Source organism: Rhagoletis zephyria, unplaced genomic scaffold (genome assembly GCF_001687245.7).
Source record: "Rhagoletis zephyria isolate East Lansing unplaced genomic scaffold, Rhagoletis_zephyria_1.1 Rzeph_scaffold_05447, whole genome shotgun sequence".
In the NCBI taxonomy this organism is placed as follows: domain Eukaryota; kingdom Metazoa; phylum Arthropoda; class Insecta; order Diptera; family Tephritidae; genus Rhagoletis; species Rhagoletis zephyria.
In genome coordinates, this window is record NW_016162530.1 from 4,136 (window position 1) to 17,511 (window position 13,376).

Sequence of the window (13,376 nt, forward strand, 5' to 3'; positions counted from 1 at the left end):
GTGAAACATCTTCAACAAAAAAATCCTTTAAAATCAACGGGATTTTTTAGCAACTTGAAACTTGCATTTTATTAAATGTACTAGAAATAAATGGGCTACAAAACTGCATACCAAAATTTTTTTCTAAATATTCTGATTAAAAAGTGTGAAATTTGGGTGAAAATTTGTGAAATTTTTATAATTCTTGTACAAAGTTTGATATCTGAATTTATATAGTCTATTGTATAGACTTTTATAAAAAAATAATAAACAAATAATAAATAGTAAATAAACAAAAGACTCCTATTATTTTGTGGACAAATGTATGTATGTATGTATTTCGAATTCCATTAAGCCTCTCTGGATGAAGAATTAATTATTGTTAAAAAAATAACTATATGTGTATAAAGACAATGCATATTTACTGTTTTTTTATTTTTTTTATTTTTGCAGGCGTTGTACAAAGGCAAACATTGTACCTGATATATATGTATTACAATGTAGTATGACAAGAAATTTTAGCTTTATATGTACAACAACGCTTCGACGAATAATCAGACCTCTTTATCAACATTCAATGATAACACGAATTACATTTTATATTTAATATTGTATATAGTATATATATACATGTACATGACTGCACGCATTCCAAAGGCTATTCGACAAAATTTTTCTCTTCAATTTGGTGCTAAGTCGGATAACGCAATAATGTACTCATCACATTCAGAAGATCATGCATCGAAATGCTATACTATCGCCCAGGATTCAACTGTTGATGGTTCCGCAGAAGAGAGTCGAAATGAAAGGGAAACTAACTTTTGCTTTCAACTTAATGGTAAGTTTCGATAAGAATCACGTTCAACAAAGTACGGTTATGCGGTTAAAAATTTAAATTTCTCACACATTTTTAAACTCTCGCTTTAAAGTTTTTGGAATTGTAATATTATCTTTTCTAAACTATTTAAAATCGAAAAATTATGCTAATATGCACAACTCGACAACATTGACCTGTCTGCTGTCGTTTTAAAATAAGTAGGCAACAAAAATTGTCGAAAACTTTCCAGTGCTGCCAAGTTCTCCCCTTTTAATACGAGTCCAAATTTTATGCAACGCCTTTTGCACTTGACACGACACTTGCAGTGAGGTACATTCTGATATTTTGGTAATATGCTGGTATTCGTTAATTTTTTTTATTTAAGAGACAAAAAACTACATATAAATAGTTATTGCACTGAAGTTAAAAGCACTGGCTGCTTTTGTTGAATTTAGGAGCTAGTTAAGAATTCATAGATATTAACTACATATATTTATAAATGCATCCATTTGAGGTAGTTGGTAGGCACAGTGTTTCCGAAAACTATTTTTCTGTTGTGTTTGAGTCCAGAACACTTGTCGCTGATGAGAAGTCTAGAGAAAAAGAAGTCTGATGAGGAGATGTGGTGAAATAGCTGCTATAACTTCTACCGCTTAGACTTTGTTGCTTTTGTAATTTTTCCTAATAAACAATCGTGGTACAAAGCTCAATAAAAATATTAAAAATAAAGGTGTGAGTTACTGTTAACGATGGTGAGTTGCAGAATAAGCAGGGTTTGGTGGAGCCTTTGTGGAGATGACTATGCGTCATTATCGTGTGGCCTAGCCTACAACGTACAAATATCCTTAGCTTTCGGCAAGTATAGTCTGGTGAGTATGTAGGTTTAGTGCACTTAGGGTTAAAGGACTTGTAAGTGTGCTGATAACTTGTCCATTCATTTTCACATCTTGTATGGATAAAAGAGAGAGCTAATTTTCGGATGTCTAGTGCCGTGACATGGTCAAATAGATGCAGAGGTTGGTTTGAAAATAATTTTGCTTTTTCGTCAGCGAACTCATTACCTTTGATTCCAACGTGACCCGGTACCTACATTATTTGTATTTTGCCATTGCTTTCAGAAAGATACATCCGTATGCGTTCAATCAGTAATCCTCCTGTATTTCCGTTTATGAGAGCTTCAATCGTAGATTTGCTATCGGTACATATAACGTATTTAGATCCTGTATTGGAGGCAAATTTAACTGCTTCCGCAATGAACACTGAGCAATATGTTGGTAGCGCACCGACGGTTACTGTTTCACCGATCTCATTTGAGAGTCAGTGAATAAAAATAGGTTTTGATTCGTCATATACGAAATTTAAAACAAATCCCTGAAAATATTTTCATTATAGTTGGAAAACAGAAAAGCAAAAACTACAAAAACAGATAAAGTAGTGAAAAATAAAATTTCTTCCATATACACCCTTGTGGTCAGCTGATTAGGTTAAGTGACACTTTACCAGTTTTGGTTATTTTTCTTTTTTCTATTTAATGCTGTGGTGTAGTGGTAAGCAACTGTGCTGGTCAAAGCAACATCGCAAAAAATGTAGCAAAAAGGTTTTTTCTTAACAGCCGTCGCCCCGCGGCAGCTAATGGCAAACCTCCGAGTGTATTTCTGCCATGAAAAACAGCTTCTCATAAGAACACAATCGCCGTTCGGAGGCGGCGTAAAACTGTAGGTCCCTCCCCTTTATGTGACAACATCAAGGCGCACGCCACAAATCGGATGACAAGCTCGGCCAAACACTAACATATGTGTAATCGCCAATCTATTATTATTATTGACCCCTATTATGAGTTGCATTCGATCTTCGACTGTGGTCGAAAGTGCTGGTCGAACGAATTTTCATTTGGTATTATGACGCTCATTCGATGAATTATAGCGCTATTTTGAATTTCGCTCGTTATGCTGTTCACAATAGTATATTTTTCACCGCTGAGAAGCTTTGTTTACAAATCGAGCTAACTAAAAAGTGTACTTATACATATTTATGTAAATTTGTGCAAATTAAAATGAAATGAAAAAGGAAGCGAGTTTATAAAAACTTGGTAAAAATGAGTACAACGGAGTTCTGGTTCAACGATTCGTCGGAGGATGAGAGCTTGGTATACTGGCCAGGAGTAGAAAATGTTTTAGAGGGTTTAAGTGTAGTCTTTCGAATATATTTTGACATAAAATATATTTAAGAAATTTGCCTACAGATTTATTAAAAACTTCTGACTATCTAAAGAGGCGTTTGTGAGCCAAATCTATTTAAAATATTTTAAAACTATCAACAAGTAAAACCAGCATTTCGAGCTTGTGTTTAGTATTCACGACGTTAGAACTGCATGTAGTTAATAAATTTTTTTTTTTAAATTAGTGTCTAGCCGCCAACAAGTAAGAAAACAAATGCAAAATCATAAATTTTTCACAATTTCATACCACTTCGCAACACGATCGAAAGCAAAATTCTGTTCGACAGAAAATTCGATATTCAACGAAAATTTCGACCCTGTTGCATAGCTCATAATACGAATTTCACGCTGGTTATCGAAGATCGAATGCAACTCATAATAAGGGCCATTATTGTTATTTAATGTTTTAGGTACGCAGTTTTATAACCCATTAAATTTTAGTAGGGTAAAGTTACGATGTTTGAAATGTGGATATGTGGGGTGCTGGTTATGTAATGTGCTAGACTTGTATAAAAAAGTTATAAACATCAAAAGAAAAATAGCCAAAATAAGCCAAAACTAGTCAAAATGTCACTTAACTTAATCAGCAGACCACAACTGTATGTACGTTCGCTTCATTCCTTTTGTAAATGTAAGACAAATCTTGTTAAACTATACAGAAAGCGGCTAGTCGGACATATTAAAAACCAGATCAAAGATGTGTGGAGCGGGGGGACTCCATTAATACCCACCGTTTGATATTTCAAAAATTTATATTCACAGACGCAGAGAAAATGGATTTAAAAACTGAATGTCGACATACATACATATGTACCCTCAGACTAGGCAACTGCGATATTTCACTTTCCATTAATCTTATTCTGTTGACAATTTATTGTATTTTTGCCATGTTTAATGCATACATACATATACGTTAGGGCGGGTAAAATTTTTTGCATCAAAGGCACATCGCGATTATGGTTATTTGGGATATTTCAAGCATGTTTGCCCAAGAAACCATAGGTCTAAAATAAATTTCGTGCCAAAGATTTTTTCTATCAAGTTTTTTTCCCAAAAAGTGGCTCACCTATTGAAACAGCTGTATTGAAAACTAACCAAAATGTGTATCTGGGGGTTTTTGGGGTCGAGGAATCCATTTCTGGCATTAATTTTTTCTTTTGAGGGCCGCCAGAGGCCGCGTCCGTACTTATTTTGGATTTTAACGCCTTTTTTTCGAAAATCGACAACATTTTTTGCGAAAATCCACGAAATTTGACTTTCTCATAATGCAATTTCAATTTCTAAATAGCCTAAAATATTCAGCGTTGAAAATTAGGGGGAAGGGAGGTATATTCATGCACAACTTATATCGATTTTATTCAATTTAAGACAAAAAATTCGTTGTTTTTTCATTTGTTCTCTGAATTTTACAAAACAAATTTTTTTCTTATTTTAATATAATTTTCTTTATTCAAAAATTCAACTTAAAAGATAAAAACATATTAAATGTAAATGAAAAAAAAACATGCAATTTCTAATGTTTCAGTTTTTAAATACGTATAACGTATTTTTTTATACTCGAGCGCACTTGTGCACAAGGGGATATTAATTTTGTTCACATAACGGTTGTTTGTAACAGCCAAAACGAATCGAGATAGATATAGACAAATGTATACATAAATGATCAGGATGAAAAAAGAAATCGATTAAGCCATGTCTGTCTGTCCGTCCGTCTGTCCGTCTGTCCGTCCGTCCGTGTACACGATAACTCGAGCAAAAATTGAGATATCTCAACGAAATTTGGTATGTAGGTTTCCCTTAATCCAAGGTAGGTTGGTATTGAAAATGGGCGAAATCGGACATTAACCACGCCCACTTCCCATATAACGGTAATTTCCAGAAATACGAAAACTGCGATATTTTAGTAACTACTGAAGATAATTCACTCAAAATTGATATTTACAATAATTTTTAGACGAAAAATAAGAATATTATAAATTTTTGGAAAATGGGCGTAGCCACGCCCACTTATGGTTACATGTGTATATCTTGGTAACCGCTGCACCAATTTCTTCCAAACTTGGCACAGTTGTTGGCCTTGATACAACATACTAAGTGGCCTTAAATTTAAAAAATCGGACAATAACCACGCCCACATCCCATATAACGGTAATTTAGAGAAATACAAAATCTTCGATAAATCAGTAAATATGGAAGCTAATTTATTCAAAATTTATGCTTGCAACAATTCTTTACCAAGAAATAAGTTTATGGTAAAATTTTGGAAAATGGGCGTGGTACCGCCCACTTATGATCACATATATGTATATCGGTAACCGTTCTACCAATTTGTACCAAACTTGGTATTTTTATTGTGCTTGCCACATAAAAGAAAAACGTTGAAAATTATTGGAATGGGACTAAAATTACGGCCGCTTTTCATATAACGGTAAATTTCAGAAATGCTTGAAACTTCAATAATTCGAAATTTAAGGACGCTAATTTACTCAAAATTGATACACCCCGGCTTACCATCTAGCGGTAGCTTTCGGAAAGGTGAAAAACATATATTTAATACGTGCGCCGGGTATTTAACGTTCGGCTCCGCCCGAACTTAGACTTTCTTACTTGTTTAATATTATGTTGCTAATACTGTTTACCGACATATTGTATGACAAATGACATATGTGACAGCATGCGTTTTCATTTTCATTTTCAGACAGTGTTTAATATGTAAAATAAAAAAAATAAGAACAAAAATTAAAAAAAATTTTCAACGTTGAACATTTTCGGCTATTTAAAAAAATAAATTGCATTATGAGAAAGTCAAATTTCGTGGATTTTCGCAACAATATTGTCGCCCTCTGGCGGCCCTCAAAAGAAAAAATTAATGCCAGAAATGGATTCCTCGACCCCAAAAACCCCCAGATACACATTTGGCTAGTTTTCAATATAGCTGTTTCAACAGGTGAGCCACTTTAAAAAAAAAAAAACTAGATAGAAAAAATCGCTGGCTCGAAATTCATTTTAGACTTACGGTTTCTTGGGCAAAAATGCTTGAAATGCTCAAATAATCATAATCGCGATGTGCCTCTGTTAATTTTTTTGGGCCCCTACAAATCGACCCGCCCTAATATACATATATTTAATTATTTTTTACAGCTCGAATACCAGCACGTTTGGTTCTTTACTTTTTATCATGGTCCGGTTTTTTGGTTTCTTTTATGATGCGCAACGATATAAACTTTGCCCTGGTGGCAATGGTGCGTCCCCCTGATGAGTTGAATTCATCAAACACAACTATTTCCAGTAACGCTACATTGCTTTCACTGAATAGCTCATTGCAGCTTGATTTTACCAATCAGACGCTTTTCGGAGATGCGACCAATAGAACTGTGATAAACGCAAAAACGGTAACACTGTTCTTCATAAATAATTTAACCTAAATATTTTCTAGCCCCATTATAGACTGCAGATAGCGACGACGTCTACGATTGGTCACCTTCGGTGAGGTCAGTAATTGTAAGTTCCTTTTACTGGTGCTATGTGCTCTCACAGGTTGTTGGTGGGATTGCCACTCAATACTTTGGCACAAAACAAGTATTCGGTTGGTCTCAATTTGCCACTGCAATATGTAGCCTTTGCATTCCATTCGGTGCAGATTTTCACTATTCTGCTGTGATAATACTAAGGTCAGTTCAAGGTTTTGCATCTGGATTGACGTGGCCGGCTATGTATGCCATAGTTGGCTTTTGGATTCCGTTGGCCGAACGTTCACGATTCATGTCAAGCTTTCAGGGTTTTAGCATAGGCATTGGTTTAACGTACCCTCTTTGTGGTTTTATAATCGACAACTTTGGCTGGCGATATGTTTTTTACACAACCGGATCGTTAGGTATGATATGGTGTATACTATGGTACTACCTAGCATTCAACACGCCCAAGGAACATCCACGTATTTCTGCTGAAGAAATCGAATATATTGAAGTTAATGTAAGCTCTGAAGCAAAAGAAGCATTAGGCATGAATGTGCCGTGGAAATCAATTTTCACTTCTTTGCCTGCCTGGGCGATTGGAATAACGACATTCGGAAGAATTTGGATTCATTATATATTCATTGTGTGTGGACCGAATTTTATGAAGAACGTGCTTAAGTTCAATTACAAAGCAAATGGGTTTCTGTCCGGTATGCCATTTATTTGCTCTTATATTTCATCTGTAATATTTTGCTATGTGGCTGACAAATTGATGCTAAATGATGGGATGAGTCTTACAAATGTTCGTAAGATTTTTACTGCCATGTCGCAAGTCGTTCCTGGCATTCTAATATACTGGATTGGCTACATTGATACGAATATTGTATTACTATTATTAATTTGGTTTGTGGCAGTTACATTCATAACAGCTTCGTATGCTGGCGCTATGGCTAATATTGTTGACATTGCACCGAATTTGGCAGGGCCGGTTCTTGCTTTTTGCCAAACAATTCATATGTCCGCATCATTTCTTTCCCCGCTGGTTTCGGGTATAATTGTCACAAACGAGGTATGCTTTTGATGACTAACTATACAACTGTCGTTTTCGGAAATACTTTAATTAATTCATTGCTTCTTTTTCATTTAAAGAGTTCAATTGAACAATGGCGCACAGTTTTTGGAGTCTCATCGGCGATAGCGATATTAACATATGGCGTTTTCCAAATCTACGGTACAGCTGAAATTCAAAGTTGGAACTACCCACAACCACACGCCGATGGCTCAGCCGAAGAAAGCCAGATACTTAATAAACGGAATGAAGAACGTATTCCGAAAGACGAGTTGTAAACTATGTGAATATACATATATATCTAAAGTCACTTAATTAAGCGAAATATTTAACTCGTGTCCAACCTTTATTTACTATCGATTTGAACTTTTTGGCATTTTGTACTTGTGAAAAAAAACTACATTTTTAACTTAATACCATTTTATATAGTAGATACATATGTGTATGTATGTGCACAAACTTATACATGTGTAATTATCAAAAAAAAAAACGAATGCCAACAATTTATGTTCAAAATGTGTACATAGGAATTTGTGTAAGTTCCTCTATTTATACGTTTTCATAACGTTTAACATGTTTCATTTTCCGGATTTAAGGTATATAGTTGTTCTGATGGAATCTATGATGGAATCCATAAAAATAAATAAGGTCCATTCGATTGCCTATTAATGTGTGATAGTTATTACTTACGCGCAAGTATACTTAAAAATCTGTGGAGTAAGCAAATTGAAAGCGAAAATCCAAAAATACACCACTAACTGTAGCTAATTGCAACTTATTGCCTTGTAAAATTTGAAGTTGAAAACAATAAAATTAATTGACTAAACTTTTAGATTTTCAATGTAGGAAGGAAAACAATTTATATACGAGTATTGTTATGATCTGAATAGTCCTAGGCTTCTCAACTGAACTTTAACACATTTATGTATGTATGTCGATTCCCACGCCTCGGTCAGCGGTATGAAATTAGTAAGTAAATGTTGTGTTTGAAGCTGATTTCAGTTCGGCCTGCTAATTGGTTTGGAAATATTTTCGTTACGATTGGTATCTCGTATTGAGAAAATAGGTATATCATCATTCCGCCTTCACTTTCCAAAAATGGTTTGTTTCCACTTTAGCTTTCGTCTGCATACGCCAATTCGTTTCTCAAAAAACGTGTTGTTGAAGCTAGAGCATTGGGATCTCCAAAATGTGTTTTTTTTTTTTAACCGTGGGTCGAGTTTAGTTCACGCCGCTGCTAAAAATTAGTGTTAAATTGTCCCAAAGTACGCTCAAACTGCTTCATTAAATATTCTTTTAACTTACATAAGTACCGTTGAACATAGCTCAGGGTCGGATAGCGTTCGCCACTTATCTGCACCAGTGTTGCCAACTCCAAAGCTCCAAAAATCCCATTCCCCGTGGAAAAACGCCCATTTTATCCCATTTCAAAATCCCAAATTCCCATTTATGAATATCAAATATTAGGAGTTTTTAATAACAGTATATATAAATAGTCTTTTATTTTTAAAACCATTACAAGGAAAATTTTAGGTTAATTATATAAACCCTTTAGACTTTGACTTAGAATTTTAATGTACGTACATATGTACATATATGAAGAATATTTTCATAGCTTTCTATACATAGCCGTATTGAATAACTTAAAATGATCATCTGAACAAGAAAAGCTTGTGAAATTAATATTTTTATTTTGAAAAGCTGACTTAATAACGCATTTAAACTCTCTTCCCCGATCCTATTTCGTTTTTTAGTTTTAGTGTCGTTCAAAATGGAAAAGGATAGTTAGATTTGGAAAAAGTTTATCTCCGTTTAAAGCTGTTTTATTAGATACGACTTTCCAGAAGTCAGTAACTTTATAGCTGACAAATGAATTTTTTTCAGCTTTATTAAAAGAATATATGAGTGGGACACTCATCTTGCAGTTCATTGCAATTAATGGGCTGTTTTTGCTTACGCGTAAAGGCACATTTAGCGCATTTAGCTCTAAATGCTACTCTAAGGCTATCTGCACACTTGTCGTCCAATCATAGTTGCGTTATCGTCTCGCCCTGAAATTTTGAGCCGAGCACATACATTTCAAAGGAGATCTGCACACCTGTCGTTATCGGCTAGTTATCGGCAAATCGTAGAAGATGCAGCAACGGATAAGTATGGCACTGTCGTTTGCTAATCGTTGTGCACGCATTGTTTGTTTTATGGGGAAAAATTAGTGAAAAGGTGAATATTTGCATAAAAACTAGTATTTTTTGCATAAAATCTGTGGAAATTATTAAAAAGTGGATAATTGCATTAAGATTCAATAAATGTGAGCGTTTTAACTTTCAAATATGACGAAATTGTAAAAAGTTTCTGTGTGCATGCACAAAACTTTTTTCAGGAAAAGAAAAGAAGAGATATTACTGAAAAATGATGTCTAGAATTGTTGCAGCACAGTCTATATTTTAAAAATGGAAGTTTTTGTAAATATTGCGCGAAAGTATCAACCAGAAAAACAGGAAATACCTGCTTCAAGTGAATTTTTAGACGCCAAATGAATTGAAACATCACGACCGAGTGTGCGAAAGTGTAGTCGTCATGTAATCGTTTCATCATGATTGTGACGATGAAGTAACTATGATTGGACGACCAATGTGCAGAAAGCCTAAATGTACATTTATCCATACGAAATTCGTCACTTAAATACAACTAAATGCAACTCCATTTTTGCATTAAGAACCTAAATGCTAAAAGCAACCCTGTGATCTTCCAAAATTTCCACGATTCGAACATGGTTTAATGAGAAAAAAAGGCAACATTGCTTTTTCGCGTAAACAGTGGCTAGCTGCGTGTCTGTAATCGCCGATCGAGATTTCATTTATTATTTTACATAATTTGGATAAAGAAAAGTTAAGCAAATTCAACATCGATGTGATGCTGATGGAAATCTGTATCAATAACATACATCAATAATATACATAAACAAATGTTCGGTTATGGTTAAAACAATTCAAGTTTTTGTATTGAATTTTTGGTTTAAAATTTATTTTTTCCTTTTCAGTAGGGTTTTTGCACATTATCTTCTGCGTGAGAATTCATCGTAATAGATACGGATCTGAGTAAGCGACTGGAACACGGCTGTACTCGCGTAAATGCACATTTGCTAAATGCGGATAGCATGAACGCTCTTCGAAAACATATGTTCGAAAGTGCTAAATGTTGCATTTTAAATGCAGCAAAAACGCTGCATAACGCTCACATAACTGGCAAAATTGTTAAGGGATTTGATATTACATATTTTCAAGAATACACAAGTTTTAACAAATTGTCCACAGCTAGTTTTTATTTGTAATGCTTGATCTCTTTCGAGTTTAGCAATGTTTTCCGAAAACTCACTATTAAATTGCATACTATCAGGGAGAAGTTCAGTGTTTGGGTTAATTATAAGATCATATGTTATTTCTTTACCTGAATATATGTATATATATATTATGGTTAGTTAAACTATTTTTGAAAGAAGCGCTAACATTTGCCTCGGCTCTGAATACAGTTTGTGGACTAATAGATCCGTAGATGGAAAGAAAGCGTTAAATACATTAAAATATATTTTAAAAAAGCAAATACATGTTAATATCCGGCCTATCTAGACTTCGCAAAATTCTTTCAGCTTTCGTCCTGTTCGTGAATTCTTTTTTATAAATAAAAAAGTATTTTAATGCAGTACAATTTCTTAATAGTGTTACTAAAGCTGGCTGCATCACAAGCCATCGAGTTGTAGATGGGAAATAATTTTATTTGTAGAAAGATCACACGATTTTTGAAATTCCTTCAAATTTGCACAGCTTTTTGGACTTTTTGAACTATAGAAAGTTTCATGCCTGACAAGCATTTCGCATTCATCAGGTAAGAATTGCATGCCAGCTTTAACTACAAGTGCTGATGAATGGCAGATACATTTCACTAAAATTATATTACTAACATCTACCTTCAGGTGCGCATAAAGAGAATTTTTCGATCCCACCATTGCGCTGGCATTGTTACTTGCGATAGCTATAATGTTGGTCAATGGTATATTTCTTTTTTCAAACAACTTCTTAGCTGCTGTACACATTGCAAAGCCACTGCAATCTGTAGCGTCAAGCTCAATTAGCTGAAGTAACCATGAACCAACTAACAAGATCACCCAGCACAGCAACCGTATATTTGTAATTGTATTTGAGAAAAAAAATAATGGTTGATGACGTAATTTTTTAATCAGTTCTTTCATTCACACACAGGTTTCATTCCGTTTCATTCACCATTCACACGGCGGCAAAAAAATTACGTCACTGGAAAAAAATAACTTTTTTCTCGCACGCCATCCTGGGTGGTCTTTATTCGTTCGTTCATGGAAGTAACTACGTATTGATTCGCGAATCTTTTGCATATCTGACGACGATACACATTTTTTTGTTGCTCAAATCAGTGGATTCATCAATGGCTATGGAAACATTTTTTGATTGCAAAATTTCACACAATTCGTCAGTCTCAGATTTTGCTACATTTTATTTTTTTTATTGCCGTGCTCTTGGTTCTGCCTAATACCACATTATTATCTGCAAAAATATCGTTCAGTAAATTGATTGTTGTCGGAATCAGAATTGAAATCGATAAAAAAATGTAGTAGATGTCATGAATTCTGATATCGGTTTTATGTTCGAATCAGAATTGTTATCGGTTTTCGGCGTCATTAAAATCAATTTTATCGATTTTGCTATCAGAAACAAATCAAGGACCTCATCAATGACAGATTTTGAATATTGCGTTCAAATTGCGTTTTAAATTATTTCGGTTTGCTGTTAGACGCTTTGAAACAATGTAAGTAAATAAGTTATTTTATTTTCTTAATATGTATTAAATTTTCTTTATACAATTCTCAAAAAGGGGGAAACATAAGAATAAAACGCAAAATGCTATAATCATTGAATTTATGGAAAAAAATCCGGATATTTTAAGAGGATTAAGAGGAAAACGAGACGGGAAAGCAATGAGATTAAAAGAGAACAACTGGATCTTGAAATATTAAAGTTTGAACACCAAAGGCAATCTGCAAACAAGTGATTACCTCATAAGAATAGTACTATAACGAAAGTGGTTGTGAATTATCTTTTTAGTGCCTTAGTTTTAAAATTGAAGACTTATTTTCATTTAGTCATGAAGACTTTTATTTTTAAATATATGTTCGTAGAAAAAAGTTAAATAATTAATAAATTACTTGAATTACAAGGTATTGGCAATTTCGTCTCTTATTCTACGGCCTTCGCTTTGCATTGTTCCACTATCCGATGAAAATTCATTGTCCTCATTAGGTGCACTTGAAAAATACGTTCTCTTCTAGATTACATTCAATTTTATAATGGCTGCAGATGGTGTGTAGGGCGCAACAAACGTTCGCAATTTTAACCACTTTTTCAGGACGGTAATGCAATGTACTTAGCAAACAGCGAAAACGGCTTTTCAGCACTCCGATTGTCCGTTCTACAATATTTCGCGCAGATGCATGAGCCATATTAAACTTGTGCTCCTTAGAGTTAAACCGCGCATCTCTATAAGGTGTTAGTAAATATGGTTCAATTCCATACCCACAATCACCCAGCAACCTTGATGAACGATCACCTCTCGTATTGTGCACGAAAATATTGTTTTGCATCGCTTATGCTCCAAATAAAAGCATCGTGACTTGAACCGGGATACCGCGCATCTACTGCTCGTATTTGCATTTCGTTGTCACAAATCTTTGGAGAAAACACATACACATATACATTAATAAATAGGGGTATTCTCTGAGTCTTGCAAAGCCCTTGCACGGTGCACGGATTG

General features: G+C 34.4%; 1 protein-coding gene across 3 annotated transcripts in view; it reads left to right on the forward strand.

The window, feature by feature from the left end:
* Positions 1-210: 210 nt before the first annotated feature.
* MFS17 (Major Facilitator Superfamily Transporter 17) overlaps positions 211-13,376 on the forward strand; it is a 21,788-nt gene continuing 8,622 nt past the window's right edge. The window contains exons 1-4 of one of the 3 annotated variants that reach the window (XM_017627763.1): positions 211-817; positions 6,156-6,406; positions 6,462-7,538; positions 7,619-7,827. In XM_017627763.1, the coding sequence (XP_017483252.1) occupies positions 508-817; positions 6,156-6,406; positions 6,462-7,538; positions 7,619-7,816 (1,836 nt within the window). In that variant the 5' untranslated portion in view covers positions 211-507 and the 3' untranslated portion in view covers positions 7,817-7,827. Of the gene's footprint in view, positions 818-6,155; positions 6,407-6,461; positions 7,539-7,618; positions 8,365-13,376 lie in introns of those variants that run through there. The other 2 variants (XM_017627762.1, XM_017627764.1) reach the window with 2 other exon arrangements.